An 18,260-nucleotide genomic window follows, 5' to 3' on the forward strand; every position below is an offset into this window, starting at 1 on the left:
GGCCAAGCAGCTGGAGACATCTTTTCAAAGCAGCCCAGCACCAGAGGAAGCAGAAGCAGCACATTCCTCGGCTGCCTTCACTTTCTGTGCACAAGTTCTGCATAATGTCAAAGCTTAAAATGACTATACCTAAGGAGGATGATTATTAATTTGGAAAAATCAAGAATAAACAATTTGAAAGTAAGACCCTGTCATGTAAACATTTACATTACAGCTGAAATAGAACCATAAAAAAAAAATAGAATGGAGTGATTATTTAAGCCTTTAGTTGATTTTTATTTCTTAAATTTCTTTAGAATTTATTTGCCTTTATCTCTTTGGAATTAAGGGCAGGAAAATGCTTTTAATTTTTTACTGTCTTGCATTTCCTCAGTACACATTCTTGGCTATCAACTCCAGTTTTCTGTGGAAACTTAAAAATATTTTGAACCCAGATTAAATATTTCTATCAAAGCATATGGTATTCATACTTACCTGGCAGGGGAGAGACCATGTTCACGAAGGTGGTTTTCCGAGGGTGAGGCTTATCTATGTGCTTGACCCCTGCGATTTCCCCAAATGTTGGAAACTTGACTGCATAATTTGTGGTACTGGGGGACTCTGCACTTAAAAAAAAAAGCATATGGTATTAAATAAAATAATGCTTTTATGCAGGAAGAGAAAGGAGGGGAATAATGTTTTCTATTGATGTGTTTTGCCCTAACCCATACTTTACAAAGTATTCCCAATTCATCATAGATACTACATTAACTCCTGAATCTATTTACTGATTTGAAACATGTATCTCCCCTATATGGGGTTGTATAGTATCCCACCAAGATCAAGTCCACTAAGAACCTCAGAATGTGACTTCATTCTTAAAAAGCCTTGTTTATGGGTACATTTTTTTTAAATGAGTCATTTGGATTAAAATGCCTCCTATATTCAGTGACTGGTTAAAAGAAGGGCATGTGAAAACACATAGGAAAGAAAGCCATGTGAAGTTTGAGGTGGAAATCAGAATGACTTATCCATAATGCAAGTGACATCAAACATTACCTGTGGCCACCAGAAGCTGAGAGAGTGGAGGGGAGTCATGAGGCAGTTTCTCCTTCAGAGCAGACTGCAGAAGAACCACATGCCATACCACCTTGAATTCAGAATCCTAGCCTCCAGAACCATGAGACAAGATGAAAAGACTGGTGTTTTCAACTGGAGTTTGTGGTAGACTTTATGGCAGCTCTAAGAAACTAATACAGATTTGGGCACTGAGGACTGAGGTTATATTACAATAAATAACCTAAATCCACAGAAATAGATTTGAATTTGGGAAGTGTGTGGAGGCACCTGTCAGGAAAAAAAAAATCAAAAGACCTAGATTGCATTGAGAAAAAGTTTGGTTGAAGTAGCAACATTAATTTTGTATGTGTGACAAAAGCGGGAGGAGTTCTATAGTATTAGGTAGGACAACCCACATTTTAACTAATCTGTTTTAGTTCAGTTCATAGTCTATTAATTTATAATGAGAGAAAAGTAAATTATTTTAACATATAACACATTTTTAAATTATGCTGAGCAATGGAAAAAGCACTCACCCTTTATCAGTATGCAATCTGTTTTTATTTAATTTTCTTCTCCAAGCCTGCAGGATGTTGTCCAATGGGTCACCCATTAGTATGGGCTTATAAATTCATCTAGAAGTACAAGCACATTCAAGTGTGCTATATAGTCAATTCCTTTTTTCAATGAGCATTCACTTTGATACCTCAATGCTTTTATGTTTAAGCAAGTCTAATGACAAGACTATTACTTAGGATATTGATCAAAACTTGCAAACAGAAGAGCAATGGAGAAGTTCACGTAAAGATGCAATTATAAAGTGCAAGAAGTTGGACAAATGCATTGCACTATCTTTGAAATACAACCTTCCCTTTACCCTACATTAGTCTGTGCCTGTGAAACTTAAGGATAGGCTGATTTATAGCAAAGCAATTCTTACCTTTAAAGAGCATAATTTATCATGATGGGGCAGGCAATAGTGGTGTGGCACTTCATTAAGTGTATATTTAAAGTGTATTGTGAGAGAACAGGGTGTGTGACTCATCTAAAACTTAAGCAGCATCCAACACTGGGATTCATATCTAGTAGATAAGTCAGGGGCAGTTGTGAGACAAAGAACTGCAGAGAATTCAGGGAGAATTTATTTTAAGGTTCAAGGAGGACATGGCAGCAGACCCCCTCTATTAACAAAATTTTAGATCTTAGAGGGGAGGTGAATTAATTTGCTGTAGCTACCATAAAAATGTATTGCAGACTCGGTGGCTTACACAAAAGAATCGCATTTTCTCACAGTTGTGGAGACTAGAAATCTTTAACATATTGCTCTGTCTGTCCATGTTTGTGTTCAAATTTCCTCTTCCAGGGATACAAATCATATTGAAGTAGGGTCCACCATAGTCACCTAATTTTAAATTAATGATCTCTTTTATGACCTTGTTTCTAAATACAGTCCTGTCACAGATACTGGAAGTTAGAACTTTAACATACAAATTTAGGGAAAATACAATACAGCCTATTACAAAAAGAATGATTCTAAGTATAACACTGTACGTATAAGAGAGGTTCATGGTTCAGGTATTCATAAATTCATTTCTATTTCCTCTGGAGAGTTTAAATAATGAAGACTAGAAAGCACTATAAAAACTCTGAGCTAAAACAAAACAGCAAAAGCCTGGACATATTTATCACTTCTGCATTGACTATGGTGTTGGTTGGAGAATCCACTTGATTCAGAACTTTCAAAATGCTGTAGGAATAAAAATTTCCACTGACACTAGCAAGAGCTTGTTCACAACTGTTTCTCCTTGTACCTATTCCACAGTTGATCAATAGCTGCTAAATCATGAACTCAGTTCTGTTGTTTCTACATCTTAACCCATGACTAACACAACTTCAATTTTTTTTATAACATTCTCAGAATTTGAACAATGAAAATTCACTGGGGAAAAAAATGGACTATACCCAGACATCCTCAGCTTTTCTTATAACCTCTTTAACGTTCTTGCTTTTCACAAATCAGTCAGAAGCTGTTCCCATTTTTCCAGGTCTTAATAAAGGTTTTGGTTAATGACTTTTTCAATTTTTATATATTTATATATTTTTTTCTTCCAAGAGTCACAATGGACTTTTTAAAAACCTGTTTTATCAGGGACAGAAGTGCCCAACAGAGCAACAGACAAAGAAAACTCTGAGAAAAGATGACATTGTCAGTGGTAGCAGTAGAGATCAATAACAAGTATGCCAGTATCTGGTGGAAACATTACAATTATGGAGGAAAGGATGTAAAGTAAAGTATTTTGTTGCAAGTTTGAAATAGAGTAATCCCAGTAAGAGACATCTGTATGAGAAACTGAAACTGGAGATGGCAAAGTAGGATCCATTTAATTCATGATTATACAAAGCTACCTTTGTAAATATATGATTTAGGATACTTTAATAGGCACAGAAGTTTTAGTGATAGCAAGTGAGGAACTATTGAAATAAAGAGGTCATTATTACTGATTTGACCAAAAATAACTACTGGGTGTGATATCCTCTGGAACCATGTTCCAGGTGCTTTGGGAGAATTCAAACCACATTCTGTAGGAACAGCCCTCTTGACAAGTGCAAATGTTCATGTCCATGAAATATGGCTTAGTTTTAAGTCCTAATGTAAGTAGATGTGCCAAAGCAATTAGATTTACATATTAATAGTAGTTTAGAAAAAATTTGCTCATGCATAATTATCTTTTTACTCCTTTTATCCTCAAAAACCCTATGAGGTAAAATTTATATTTTTCATCCCTAATGGCTAATGAAATTGAAGAGTCATTTTGCTATTTCTACTATAACATATTAGAATAGAATTAGTTTTAGCATATAATAAGTACTCAATAAATATTTGATAACCACAGAATTAATTATTCATGCATATATAATCCTTTGGAAATATGTGTTCAAGTGAAAGTCTAATTGTGATAAAATACATGTTTTAGAGCTTCATACATATGATAACTTTATTCATGTTAAGTCATACCAGCAATAACAATAAAGTTTGCCTCTTTTTTATGTTTACATGAAGCCAAGACAGTTCCATGTTCCCAGACTGCTTATGGAAGCCTGATAGTCAATTAAATATATAAATTAATATAGTACACATTTAATTATAAATAAATGGTATTATATTTTTTCCTGTCATTAGAATTATAAAGGGAAAGAGAAAAAAAATCATCCCCAACTTAAGATGAAAATACATGCATTCATTTAGCAAATGTGTATTAAGCATCTACTGTGTACCAAGTAATATTCTTGGTGCTGATGAATCAGCAATAGGACAAACATTCTGCATTTAGAGAACCTAGATTCTGTATTTAAGTACTTTATCTTAAAGCTTACGTTACAAGAATTTATCTTTGGAAATGATTTTGTAGTGGAAGATACTATGTGGGTCATGTGTTGTCTTATTGGAAATGACAGAATTCCAACTCAAATGGGCTTAAAAATGTATTGGGCAAAAGTCATCTAATAAAGGAACTGATATTGAACATAGACATTGCTGTCTTTATCAATATCTGTTCTCTTTTCCTCTGCATTGACCTTATTTATTGGCAAGATGTTCATATCGAAGCTTCCAAACCTCTCTGATTTTGCATTCTAGCAGCTAAATTACCCCATGGTAAAAAACATTTCTTGTCTATAGCTTCCAAAATTGTTTCTGGTATGACTGTTCCAGATTATAACTGATTAATTTGTCCACTTATGACCAAAGACTAAATCAGCCTACAGCTACATCTTTTCATTTGGTGGAAAAACCTGTTTCCACTTTAACGATGTAAAGTCCTACTAGATTAGAGATTATTTCTCCAAAGAAAAAATCACATATGTATTCAAAATAAATGGAATTGGATGTTGGACAGGCAAAACAGAAGAACTATATTCTAGCTTTCAGTGCATATTGAAATTAAGTCAACTTTTCAATCAAAGTTTATTGGCTTTGAAAATAAAGTCTTGCCTTCTCATGTACAATATTCCAAAGTACTTCGTGAGTTTATTAGAGTCTATGTAAGCTTGTGAGCTTAATTGGGTGTGTAAAAGTAATAATGTGCTGAACAAATGGCAGAGTAGATGATCCACCATCTTTGTGAAATACTCTTGAAAGTTCTGGATGTCTGGATTTCATTTGTGTATTTAAAATTCATTCATTCAGGAGGAACATATTATATACATTATTTGGAAAATATTCTATAAATATTACCAAATTTCACCAGTATAAACTCCTTGACTTGAGAATGAGTTCTCTCCCAAAATCTCTGACATACTTCTTTCATGGAGGGAATTTATTCCTTCTTTATTTTTCTCAGAAGAATCACATCTCTTATCTATTCTACAAATATAATTTCTTCTTATCTGGAAAGAAGCAATTATGGATTATTAAAGTCAAATTTAGAAATATTGACAACCTTAAATCCAGTTCTTCCTCGATCAATATAGAGTGCTTAATATTTAAATTTATGTATAAGTAAGGATAAATTTTGTGTTCCATCATTTTAGTATGGCAAATCAAAGAAAAGGTAATTCCATTTTTATATTTAAATATTCAGGCACAAATTCACTTTATAATTTTTGGAAAATTTAATTGATTTTTCACTACAAATTAAGATTTTAGAAAATATGATGAGACTTAATATTTTAACATTAATATTCTCTTTTACAAACAGTTACATAATGAAAATTAATCAAAAGAGAATACCTACATGAACAATCAATCTATCATACTGTAACTACACCCTGACAAGCCAAAGTTTAATAGAGTTAAAGTCTTAAATACTTAGAATTAGAAATGGCTTTAGAAATTGTCAGAACCATTAACAACAACAAAAAACCTGGAATACTTATCTAATTATGTATTACAGATGATCTTTTTTCAAGTATATAACCAAATATGTACTGTTTAAATTTGTTTTCAAATATGCAATAATTATACAAGGATTATTTTACTTATTTAGGTTTTTTCCTATAAACTAACTATTCAATTTTTTTTTACTTTATAAATAGTGTATATTTCATATTGTTTTAGTCAGTTTTTATTTTATTAGTGTGATCAATATATCTGAGAAGGCCAACTTAGAGGAGGAAGTTTATTTCGGCTCACAGTTTCAGAGCTTTACTTCATGGTCTCTATTGCTCTGGCATGGAGCGGGAATAGAACATGCTCATAAAAGGGTGTGGCAGAGGAAAGCAGCTCAGGACTTGGCAATCTGGAAGCAGAGGGAGAGCTCTGTTCACCAGGGATAAAAATATAAAATCCCCAAATCATGCCCACAATGACCTACTTTTTCAGCCACATACTACCTGCCTATAGTTACTACCCAGTCAACCTATATCAGTGTATAATCCACTGATCAGGTTAAAGTTTTCATAATATAATCATGTCACCCCTGAACATTCTTGCACTGTCTCATACATGAACTTTTGGGGGAATATTTCTTATCTAAATCACAGCATTCCTCCTCTGGCTCCCCAAAGCTCATGCCCATCTCACAAAGCAAAACACATTTAGTCCATTTCCCTGAGTCCCTTAACAGTTTTAGAACTGATCAAAAATCCAAATCCAAAATCTCACATCAACATACTCAAGGAAAACTCTTTTATGTTTTACTCTATAAGATCAAAGCATGACAAACCTGTAGGCCGTGGCTCCTATCTCACTGTCTTGAGGATCCTGAGCCTCATTTGTAGCAGATAGCAAGTCAAGCATTATGTTAAATTAATGAAACATGAAGCTTATGTTTGTTGCAAAAGCATCTGGACATTGAGAGGAATTGTGCACTAGGCCCATCTCTGTGTGTTTGTATCCATCTGCAATGAGACTATGTATGTCAAATTGGTAGTGTCCCTTTGTGCTGAGCACCGAATCAACCTAATTAAGGTGGATGACAACAAAAAACTAGGAGAATGGGTAGGCCTTTGTAAAATTGACTGAGAAGGCAAACCTACTAAAGTGGTTGGTTGCAATTGTGTAGTCGTTAAGGACTTTGGCAAAGAATCTCAGTCTAAGGATGTCATCAAAGAATAATTCAAATGCAAGAAATGAGCAAATAAATTTTTCACTCACACACACATGTACAAAAGATCAAAGCAATTATACACATCCAATATATAGGGGCTTATTTAGAAAAAAATAAAAGGGGTAGTACTAGCAAATTAAGACCAAAATCCGGTTGGGCAAACAAATCATATTACTTCATATCCAACATCTGAAGCACATGGCATTATGACATGGGCTCATGTAGCTCCACTCCTAGGGAGCTGGTTGTAATCAACATGGCTTCTCTCTTGGCTTTTTTTGTGCCTGATTCCTACAGCTTTCCTCAGCAGACATTCACATTACTGGCATCTATTAGTGTTAGGCACTCCACCACAGCTTTGGCTTTCAACTCACATCATCACATATTGCCCTCTCAGGAGATGCCTGAAGAAATTCCAATCCTACTACACTTTGCCTGTCTTCCCAGGCCTGTCTTCGAAATCTTGGTGAAAGCCTTCATGACCCTTTAACTCCAACACCCTGCATCCCTGCAGAACCAGTACAATATGGCAAATACCAAAGTCTGTTGCCATCTCACTAAATAGGCAAGCTTCCTGGGACATTGGAAGCAGAGGTCTCTGAGTGTCTGGGTAGATAAAAATCGTGAAAATAACTTGCCTCCGTGAAACTGGAGTGTTCACATGGTCCCTTCTCAAGGAAATTTTTACTTTTATACTCTTGAACCTGTGGTAGGTGTGGTCTTGCGAATTCTTGATATACCCTCCAGCCATCTTCCCTATGGTCTCTCTTTAAAGTACTTAGCACCTCTTTAGGATGTAAAAATCTCTTTAATGACCACACCTTCCTTAACCCCAGTTTTACTTGCACTTTTCTGACCAAATTGCAATTTTTCAAATATATCAGCTACTGATTATCAAAGTTAACCTGGCTAAAAACTGCCAGCAACATTCATACCACCATCTGAATTCTGTGTTTCCTTGAAATTTTCTCTATCTGATGAATTGGTCTATCACTTTTAAATTCAGCCTCATAAAAAGTCTCAGGACAGGGAATTTCCTCATAGAAAATATATATTCTTAGAGAGTATTTACTTAATCATAGGTCTTAAATTATTTATACATTTTTGCAAACTTAATATTGAATACAAAGTAAAAATAATTAATTAGCTAAACAAGGATACAAAATATAAAGTTAAACAAGAAAAGAAAAAAAAAAAGAAAGAAAGAAAAAAGAGACTCCACATATAACGAAATTATCAGAGGAAGACACTGAAAAGCAAGACTGATAATTATTATGTAGAACAAGTATAGAAAATGAAATAAAATTATAGAACTGAAAAACTAATGAAAGAAATTAAGAACTAACTAGTTTTGATACTTTAGATGTTAACTCATTCAGCTAAATCCTGTAAGAAAATATAAAATTCATTTAAGATTAAAGAATTCCAAGCAAAAAATAAAAATAAACAATAAATAAAAGTTTTCTTATTCTGATAAGATGTATTTGCAACAATCTTAATGTAAAATATTTAGTGCTTTATTTTAGATGGGGAACAAGAAAAGAATATTTGCTATCATCCTTCCTCTTTTCATTATGCTAAGGTCCTGGATATGCTGTAAAACAAAGAAATGAAAATAAATAATGGTTTAAGGCATTGGAAGGGACATAACTATTTAAGGTGTCTAATTGGTTATGTTGGTGGGAAAGAGCACAAATCAACTATCAGAAAAAAAATTAACATTTAAGTTTGTTAAATTCCAAATCAATATAAAATTTTTATATATCCATTATTATTGACTGAATTATATTCACCCTTAAATTTGTATATTGAATCCTTAACCCCTAATGTTATTATATTTGGAGATCACTTCTTTACTAGGGTAACTATGTGTGAAAAATCCTAAGGGTGGATCTCTAATCCAATATGACTGGAGCTCTTGAAAGAAAAGAAAGAGATACCAAAGAGTCAGTAGCCAAAGGAGAGGCCATAAGAGGACACAGGAAGAGAGTGTCAGTTTGCTCCCCTAGGAGAGAACTCAGGAGAAACCAAACTGTGCTGCTCCTTTCAAAACTGTGAGAGGACTGGGGTTGTGGCTCAGCAGTAGAGCGCTTGCCTAGGCCTGTGAGGCCCTGGGTTCGATCCTCATGCACCACATAAAATTAAATAAATAAAGGTATTAGAAAAAAAAAAAAAACAACTCTGAGAAATAGTTTTATGGTTTAAACCATTCTGTTGGTGATTTTATTTTTTATGGTAGCCAAACTAATACATCAGCTGAAAAATTAGATCACAATATATAAAACTATATTACTTACATTAGCATCAAAACTCTCGTAAATAAATAAACACTGTAAATAAATCTTGTGAAAGATGTCTATTTTAGACAATTTTATAGCTTTTCTGGAAGAAACCATGGTGTATGGGAGTTAATTGTACAGAAAAAAAAAACAATCTTTTCTATACATTTTGTCTTTTGCTACTTTTCAAGTGGTTAGTGATGGGAATGTAGTATTTTTTCCAGAAAAATGGCTACATTAGTTTGCTTCTTTTAAAATAAATTTTAGTAAAATTTGACTTGTAGAAATTTTTTGATAACTAGAAATTTATAAATCTTTCTGCTATTATTACTTAGCAAAACAATGAGGAAAGAAGTAATCACCAAAGTGATTTTCTTGCTTTAACAAAGATTATATTCAAAGTTACTATAATAAGCATCTTCATATTGTCAATTTTATTTAAAATATTGTCATTTCTTTTTCATTTATAAAAGAGTCAATGCTCCTTAACTTATATCTCTATACTTTTCTCATATGGGGATTAATCAATGAATGAGAGATTTTATTCCTTTGAAAAAATTTCCTTAAAATTTTTCATCTGCACAAGAAAAATGATACTGTTGTGATTAATATACTACAGAACAAAGCTTTTCAGGTTTATATTCTTTCTTTTTGGAAAAAACAATGTGAATACATTTTTACAGGTATCATTATAAATTATACCTTTTGTATTTCTATGGAGATCTGTAATAGCATGTATGTTATATTGTGTTGTGAAAGTTGAACCAGTAATGTAAAATAGGAAAGAAGATAGTTAATAACTTCCTTAGGTTAACCTAACATGAGATAATTGTTTAATGTTAAAATATTTCTAAAATAAATAAATATTGCTGATTTGTTTTTATATTAGTTCAGTGATAATTCTATTTGTTACTGGTGTTGATCTAGTCAACAATTGTTGATTTGGTTAGCATTTGTTATCATATTTTTGCTCCAGACAGGAGCAAATGAAACAATATTCTTTCTTGCACGTTTATGGATTTGTCGGGACAGTAGACAATTCCAACTATAATTACTGTTTAATATTGTGAGTGTATAAAGGATATACATACTAACAATGTTGAAAGATTGTGAATGGGAGGTTTAATTATTTATATTATTCTGAAACAACAGGAAATAATTCTAAATTGTTTCATTGGTACCAGCAAATTGACATTTTTCATTAAACTTGAAAGATTAATAAACATTATATATTTATTTATTTATTTTTTCTGTTCTAAGGCTTTATTAAGTTTCTTGATTTACAGTAGTAACGGGTCATAAGTTAAAATTTTTCTCCTTTTATTCCCTACTTTCTCTTTTCATTTATTTTAAGGAAACTGGATAAGGACTGGTAACACTTTGGTGAGAGGCTGCTTATAATGTTGTCATACTCTTCACTTTAGGTAATCTTACCTGTGATACTTATTGACCCTGGGTAAGAAGAAAAAGAAAGCGTGGTAGAACAGGACTTCTGGCTAAGGGGCCAGGGTCAGAGAAGGAAACAAAAAATCCAAATTGAAGACAAAAGAAGGCGAGTGCCTATGCATACTATCTGGACTGAATACTCTTTTTAATGGTCACACAGTCATCTATAAGTTTGACAGATATAATTTAGAGAACTTTATGAGGAAACATCTGTATATTTATTTAAATAAGATTATAACCAAAATTTTAAAACCTAACTGAAAAATTAAATCACATATTTTTCTACAACTCAACACACTACTTATAACTCAACCTATTATTTAGAATTACCTTAAACTTCTATTACATTTGAGGAGCAATAACCTAATGAGTGCATACTACTACTATCAGTAATAAGAACAAATACTTCTGTTTTTACTTTCCTCTTATATTAAATAGAAGCAGACCTGCTGTAGAAATATAACTCATTTGATATAATTTAGGTGTTTTGAGAAATCCACTAACATTGTTAGGCCCCTAGATCATTAGGGTAATTCATTGTTTAGCTACATATTAAAATGGTGCCTTCTTACAAACACTGAGGAAAACAATTCAACAGCACATACTATAATTAAAAATATGCACACCCCATGACCCAGAAATTCCCCTCCTTTTTTACTTATATGAATATACCCATTCATATAAGTAAAAAGTGTATAAAAATGTTCTTCACTAGCACTATTCCTAATAGCCCAGAACTGGAAATTCCTCAAATGTTCATCAAAGATAGTATGGATAGAATGGATAGTAAATTTTGGATGTAATAAGAAATGGATAAATGGAACACTAAATGCAGCAAAGATAATGAAAGAACTACAAATATATGCAACTATATTGGTCAATGTCACTTTGGTAGGTTAAATAATAGCCTCCAAAGATGTCCAGATCCTAATCTCTAGAACCTGTGACTATCATTTAAAATGGTAAGAGACTTTGCACATGTGATCAAATTCAGAATTTTGAGATGGGAGGATTATTCTGAAATATCTGGAGGAGCCATAAATTCCTTTCAAGGTTAAAAAAAGTGTCATAAATGTAAGAGAGAAGAAAGATCTGACTATGTATGAGAAGATGATGTAGGAATATCAGCAGACACATGGAAGAAGGGGCTATAATCCCAGTAATGGCAGTCATTAGAATCTGAAAAAAAGCATCAAAAAGGATTCTCCTCTCACAATCCTAAGGAATCAACCTTGTGGATACCTTGATTTTGACCTAATGAAAGTCCTGATTTAGGACTTCTCATCTCTAGGACTGTATGAGAACAAATTTGTGTTGCAGGCAAAACTAATCTATGACTTTAAGTGAGAATAGTAGTTACTTCTAAGGAAGAAGAAGACAGTATTAAGGTAAGGGCCCGGGTGCTTTTAGGTTGTTCATAATGCTCTATGTCTACTTAATCTGAGGGCTGATGCTGAATGTATTTAATTTGTACAGACCTTTATTTGTGCACTCTCCAGTATGTATATAGGTATATGCAATTTTAAAAATTGGTGCCTTTTTTCAATGCTTATCAATCTTACAATCTGCTGAAAAAGATAGATATTCAAGGGGATGGAAAAAAATCTTTACTAAACGACAATTTTATTTCTCAAAAACTCTGAAGATTTTGTTTTTGTCTCCAAAGACTAAAAAGTTTAATGACTGGCAACATATAACAGTGACTTTTAAAATGCTAAAAATAAAATACTGCTTAATTAGTTTTGTTATGCCTTGCTGTAAATTACAAAAACACAAGTAAAATCACATTTTCTGAAATAACAGTAAACAAACAAGAAATACACCAAATGACCAAAATGTCTTTTGGGCCTAACATTCCTGAAACTAGTAAAAATAGTGATAGATATCTCCCTATAGATCATTAAATATAAAAACAATTTATAAAACACATCAGAATTTTATTGCTTGAAGAATACAGCATATGAAATCACAAGAATGTCAAAATGAAAAGTCATAGGCTTCAAACATATAATACATTATCAGATGCAGTAAAATATTAATTAACCTGAACTCTGCATCAGAAAGAAAAAGGCATGGAAAAATATCTAAGTTGTTTACTTGAGAAATAGATACACTCCAAAAAAAAAAAAAAAGTATAAGAATGTTACAGTACAAATTGGAAAAGCCAATACTTATTAACTTATTATTTCTCTAGACTAGACTACCTTTGGTACTTAAACTTTTTAAAAAACAATTCCATCTCATCCAAACGTACTTCATGGATATGACATCCAGGAAGTAGCTTGAAGTAACATTCAGCAAAATTATTAACCTTTTTCTTATATGGGGGAAGTGTATTTGATAAGTATACAACGATGTTTCCCTTTTTCTAAAATGCAAAATATGATTAAGACATCTAATACTTACAAACTTTACTTATTTAGCTCTCCAATTAAAATTGGAATCATGGCAGCTAGAATCTATTTTTGGGCTTGGGGAATATAGAAATTTAAATGATTTGGCAACTGACATAGGAATTTAATTACTTCATGTTATTTTAAGTAGCTTTTCCTTTCTGTTTCCAAAATATAATGTGCCATTTTTCTCCAATATGCTGAATTCCTATAATAATCAATACTATACTTTATTTATTGGAACCAGATTAAAGATTCTTCCCTTTAATGAGCAGGTTGAAACTATTTGTTTCATATAGAGCTGATCAATTATGACACTTTCTTTAAAAAGAATCAATTTTTTAAAGCTATTACTCAATTATGATGGAGACAATGTCATTTCAAAAGGTAGCAATGGGATTCTCTAGGCCATCTAGTCAAGAAAATGTAAATGTAATGCTAAAAACAATAAGTAAACTACAACTACAAGTTAAATTTTTTAAAAAGCCCTCTTTCATAGCAAGCATATCCATAAGCTTTCATTTCTTTTCCCTAGCAAAGGTTTGAATATTCATGAACCTCAGTTAAACCAACGGAACCAAGCAATTGTTTCACAAGTCCCACCTATATACTTGAACAATATAAACATGAATGGACTAAGCAAGTAATACTATAACAAGTATTGAACTGGAGTGAAATAGTAAGAATAATGACAGTCTTCAAAATTGCGCAGTCTTTGAAATGTAATAGTGTAGCTCAAGATAAATTATGCTATAATAAAACTAGCTTTCACCTCTACACAAAACAAAACAAAAAAACATAACTCATCAAATTTATACAACTACTATTGAACACACACTCCCTTCCTAGTTTTTAAATGTCTTGTATTGAGGACTCTCTAAATAAGTATATTTATCTGAGTATGTTTATTGCCTGTGTATATACTCATTTTAAAAGACAAAAAATTCAGATAATACATAACTGAACTCTTTTTTTCACCAACCTGATCCAATTTATTCTGCATCACACTGCACCCCACCTCAATTTAAAATTCCCAATTTTAATTTGGTTAAAAGGGCAGAGGAAATGCAAATGCAGAGTAAGAACTTCTTTATAAATTCCACTGTATTTTTATAAACTTGAAGTTTTTGTAACACTGTTTATTGATCAAATAAAGGGCTCACTGCTATCTAAAATTTCATAAACGCCATTAAAAATTCAAAATTGATATTCTGAACTTTAAATTTTCAATAGTTCAAAGATACAGTTTTTACATGTATAGCACACAATAGATGAAACTTAACAGCAGACATCCCTAGAATACCAATTGGCAAGTCCACCAAGATGTATACAAAATTACAGATAAGCATTTCTTTCACTGTTTTGTTGTGCAAGAAAAAACATTTATAGAAGAAACACAAACTCAGCTGGTGAATTTCAGATATCATCATCATCATCTTCATCTTGAGAAGATCCTGCCTGATTGGATGCACTGGCTGAGGCAGCAGCAAGTTGGGCTTGTTGGGCAGCCTGCTGCATTTGAAGCCATTCCTGTTGAGCCAATTCTGCTTGTTGCTGTCTTGCTTTTGCAAATAATTCCTGTTGCTGTCTTAATAACTCTTCTTCAGGAATGCCAAGGTTTTCCAAACGAGAGCTGGCCTTTCTTCTTTTTAACGCTACTGTCTTGCATTCTTGTAGGACTTCTTTTACTTCACTGATGTAAGAGCCAAATCCCAAACTTTCTAGAGCTTGTATGACATGCTCTGGTGAGATGGTCTTCTTTTCCGATTTGTTGCAAATTTCATTGGCTTCAGAAGATATAAGGTGAATGAATTCGGTGCAGCAGTTCACCACCAGCTCTCGGGCATCGTTGGCCACCCGGACATTGGGGAGAGTCTCTTTGATCATCTTATTGATAGCAGCTCTGGGGATAGTGAGATCATCATCGTTGCCAGACGAGGAAGCCATCGTACCTTCCTGTCTTTCTAACCCGACTTTTAAAACACTCCCCGGCTCTAGTCCACAACTCCACCGAGATTTCTCAAAAGGTTGCCCTCAGAGTGATCCGAGGGGCGCTCTTAGAAGAGGGTACAGAAAATGAAAAAGGGGGAGGAGAGGACTTCAGAGGGCGAGGAACACTGGACTGAGAGATTAAGGGCGAGTTAGATAAGAGTAAAGTCGGGGGCTTGGAGATTCTGGGGGCAGCACTGTCCGGCTTAGGGAGGGGAACCGAAGGGTGGTCTGGAAATTTTGAGTGGATGGGGAACCACCTCCTTGTCTCCTCAGAGGGGTGGGTGCTATCGCCTAAGCTGTTCCCAACACTGCTGGCGCAAAGGCAAGATCCAGAGGAACTGGCTTCGCCGCGGTACCGGGCAGACACCCACAGGGCTCGGCTCTACAGAGCCCGAGATTCTGTTGCTGTTGTTGCTGCTGTTGCTGCTGCTGCTGCTGCTGCTGCTGCTGCCTCCGCCGTCGCCGCCGCCGCAAGCAGCCGTTGCCGCCGCCTCAGCCAAACCATCCTTCAGACACCCGCGCCGCCGCCTCACAACATGTCGGCCGCGGCCGCAGCTACAACGGCGGCGGCCGCCTAGGAACGAATACGGTCAAAACCGGGCACAAGAGAATCCTCAGTGGTGGCAGCTGTGGCCGTTTAGCTCGAATGCAGGTCGTGGAAGCCAAGACTACAGCAACGGTGGTCCCTCCAGAGGCCGGGGAAGGTTTCAACATTATATATTTAAATATTTTTACTCTCTGATATCTTTCTGTTCTCATCTTGGGATACAGATACACATTTTTTTTTTTTTTTATAACTTAGTATTATCCCACAAGTCAGACACATTGTTTATTGTGTTTTCTTCTTTCTCTTTAGCTTAGGTTTTCTTAATTTGAAAAAATAAAAAAAAAAACATGTAACTCAATTTTTAAAAAAATAAACAAAACACTAATGAAAAATCTCTCCAGCGGAGATGTACCAATTGCAAATAAGTTTATGAAAAATTGCTCAATGTCTTTTCCCAATGGATAATTACAAACTTTAAAAAAACGTAGAAACACCGATACATTTCTGTTAGAAGGACTAAAATTCCCAAACCCGACAACTACAAATATTGGAAAGCATAGGGAACAAAAAGGACTTTCATTCATTGCTGGCTGGAATATAAAATGATACAACTACTATGTATGAGATTTGGCAGTTTCTAAAAAAACTAAATGTAGTATTATCCCACAATCCAGCAATTGAGCTGCATGGTATTTACTCAAATGAGTTTAAAACTCATATCCACACAAAAAAGCAATATACAGTTGTTTATAGGAAGTAAATTCATAATCGGTCCAAACTGTAAGCCCCAAAGATGCTCTTAAAATGCAAATAGAATATTATAAAAGGATAAGAAGAAATAAACTATCAAGACACAGAAAGTTGGGCTGGGGATGTGGCTCAAGCGGTAGCGCGCTTGCCTGGCATGCTTGTGGCGCTGGGTTCATACTTAGCACCATATGCAAATAAAGATGTTGTGTCCACCGAAAACTAAAAAATAAATATTAAAAAATTCTCTCTCTCTCTCTTAAAAAAAAAAGACACAGAAAGTCATGAGAACACCTTAAATAAGCATTGCTAACTTAAAGATACAAGTCTGAAATCCAGTCTGAAAGGATTATTCTAACTTTATGGAATTCTGAAAAGCTCAAAACTATCAAACATTAGATCAGTTATCCCAGAGGGTGTGAGCTTTGGTCAGCACACTTAGAATTATATACACAAAGAGTGAACCCTGATCCAAACTATGCAAAATGCTTAATAACATGTTGATACTGTTTTTTTTTTTTTTTAATTTTAAGAAATGTTTTAAACTAAGACAATGTGTTAGTAATAAGGGAAACTGTAAGCAGAGATTAGAAGGAGATTAAGTAAACTCTACACAATTTGTTCAATTTATTTTTGTATATTAAAACTTCTAATAACTAAAATCTACTAATTAAGAAAAAAATGAAGGTAGAGAAAAACTTCAGTTCTGGTAATGGTGAAATAGTTTATACATAAGTAAATCTTCCAGAGACCATAATGATAAATTATGGACAAAATATATTTAAAAAGAAAATTTAAAGGTACTCTAGAAAAAAAAAACAGAAAAGCTAAAAATAGATGGATCTGACCTCTGAAAGAAGACAGACGTGCTAACTGGGCCCTTGTTAATATGACATTTTCTGTGAAATGACTCCTTTGTCCATATAGCTAGTGGTGGCTAACATATGTGTAGAAATGATTCATCTTACTATGTCATCAGAGGACTGAGTTCAAGTTTTTCAAACCAGATAGAAATTAAGAGTTTGGGAAATGAACAGTCCTGTACTGAAAATAAATGAACCACAGAGAAGCAAGTTCAGAATTTTAAGGAAAATCTTCCCTTAAATCAACATTTGACATTTTCACTGATCTTCTGCTGGGGAGACTTTGCAAAGCCTAATGGAGAACAACAGCTGGCAGGTTAAAACAAAACAAAACAAAGCAAAACTCTAAGACTAGATTCTACTTCTACTCACCACATGGTTGAAAGAGTTTCAGGATTAAATCTTAAGCTACTGGGGAACTGTAAACATGAGAGATTGTCCAATAAACTTCAAGAATGACAATGGAAAGACTATATTCCAGATATAAGAAATTTGCATTGAGGAAAAAAAAACTAAACAAACCCCTTTTTAAGATATAAACATTAAGCTTATACAAGTTCAGAGTCATTAGCTAATAACTTCCCTTCTATCCATAAAAACATAGTATTTTAAGGGAAAAAGACAGAATAAGGATCTTATGACATATATTACAAAGTGTCTAGCATGCAACAATCACTAGACATGTGCAAAATAAGGAAAATATTAGCTAAAGTCAGTAAACAGTCAACCAGAGCCAAAACGTTGGGACTATAAGTAGGGTTTTACAATATGTTCAAAAACTTAATGAAACAAAATAATCATGTAATTGAATATATTGGGTACATCATCGTGTAAAGTCAACTTCATAAAGAATCATGTGAAAACTGTAGAACTGAAAAGAATAACTTCTGAAAGGAAAATATGTTATA

At 33.7% G+C, this 18,260-nt stretch overlaps 1 protein-coding gene and 1 pseudogene across 1 annotated transcript; one reads left to right on the plus strand and one right to left on the minus strand.

The window, feature by feature from the left end:
• The first annotated feature begins 466 nt into the window (after window positions 1–466).
• On the plus strand, window positions 467–609 carry LOC139704861 (U1 spliceosomal RNA; annotated as a pseudogene).
• Window positions 610–12,414: 11,805 nt separating this feature from the next.
• On the minus strand, window positions 12,415–15,630 carry LOC139704680 (protein Dr1). The gene has a single exon (XM_071607746.1). It carries the CDS (start codon window positions 15,148–15,150, stop codon window positions 14,620–14,622), a length of 531 nt encoding a protein of 176 aa, XP_071463847.1. The 5' UTR covers window positions 15,151–15,630; the 3' UTR covers window positions 12,415–14,619.
• Between the last annotated feature and the right edge of the window lie 2,630 nt (window positions 15,631–18,260).

This window comes from Marmota flaviventris, chromosome 2, assembly GCF_047511675.1.
Source record: "Marmota flaviventris isolate mMarFla1 chromosome 2, mMarFla1.hap1, whole genome shotgun sequence".
In the NCBI taxonomy this organism is placed as follows: domain Eukaryota; kingdom Metazoa; phylum Chordata; class Mammalia; order Rodentia; family Sciuridae; genus Marmota; species Marmota flaviventris.

Excerpts from the sequence above, each read along its gene's own strand:
- LOC139704680 (XM_071607746.1), bottom strand. The coding sequence starts at position 15,150 with ATGGCTTCCTCGTCTGGCAACGATGATGATCTCACTATCCCCAGAGCT.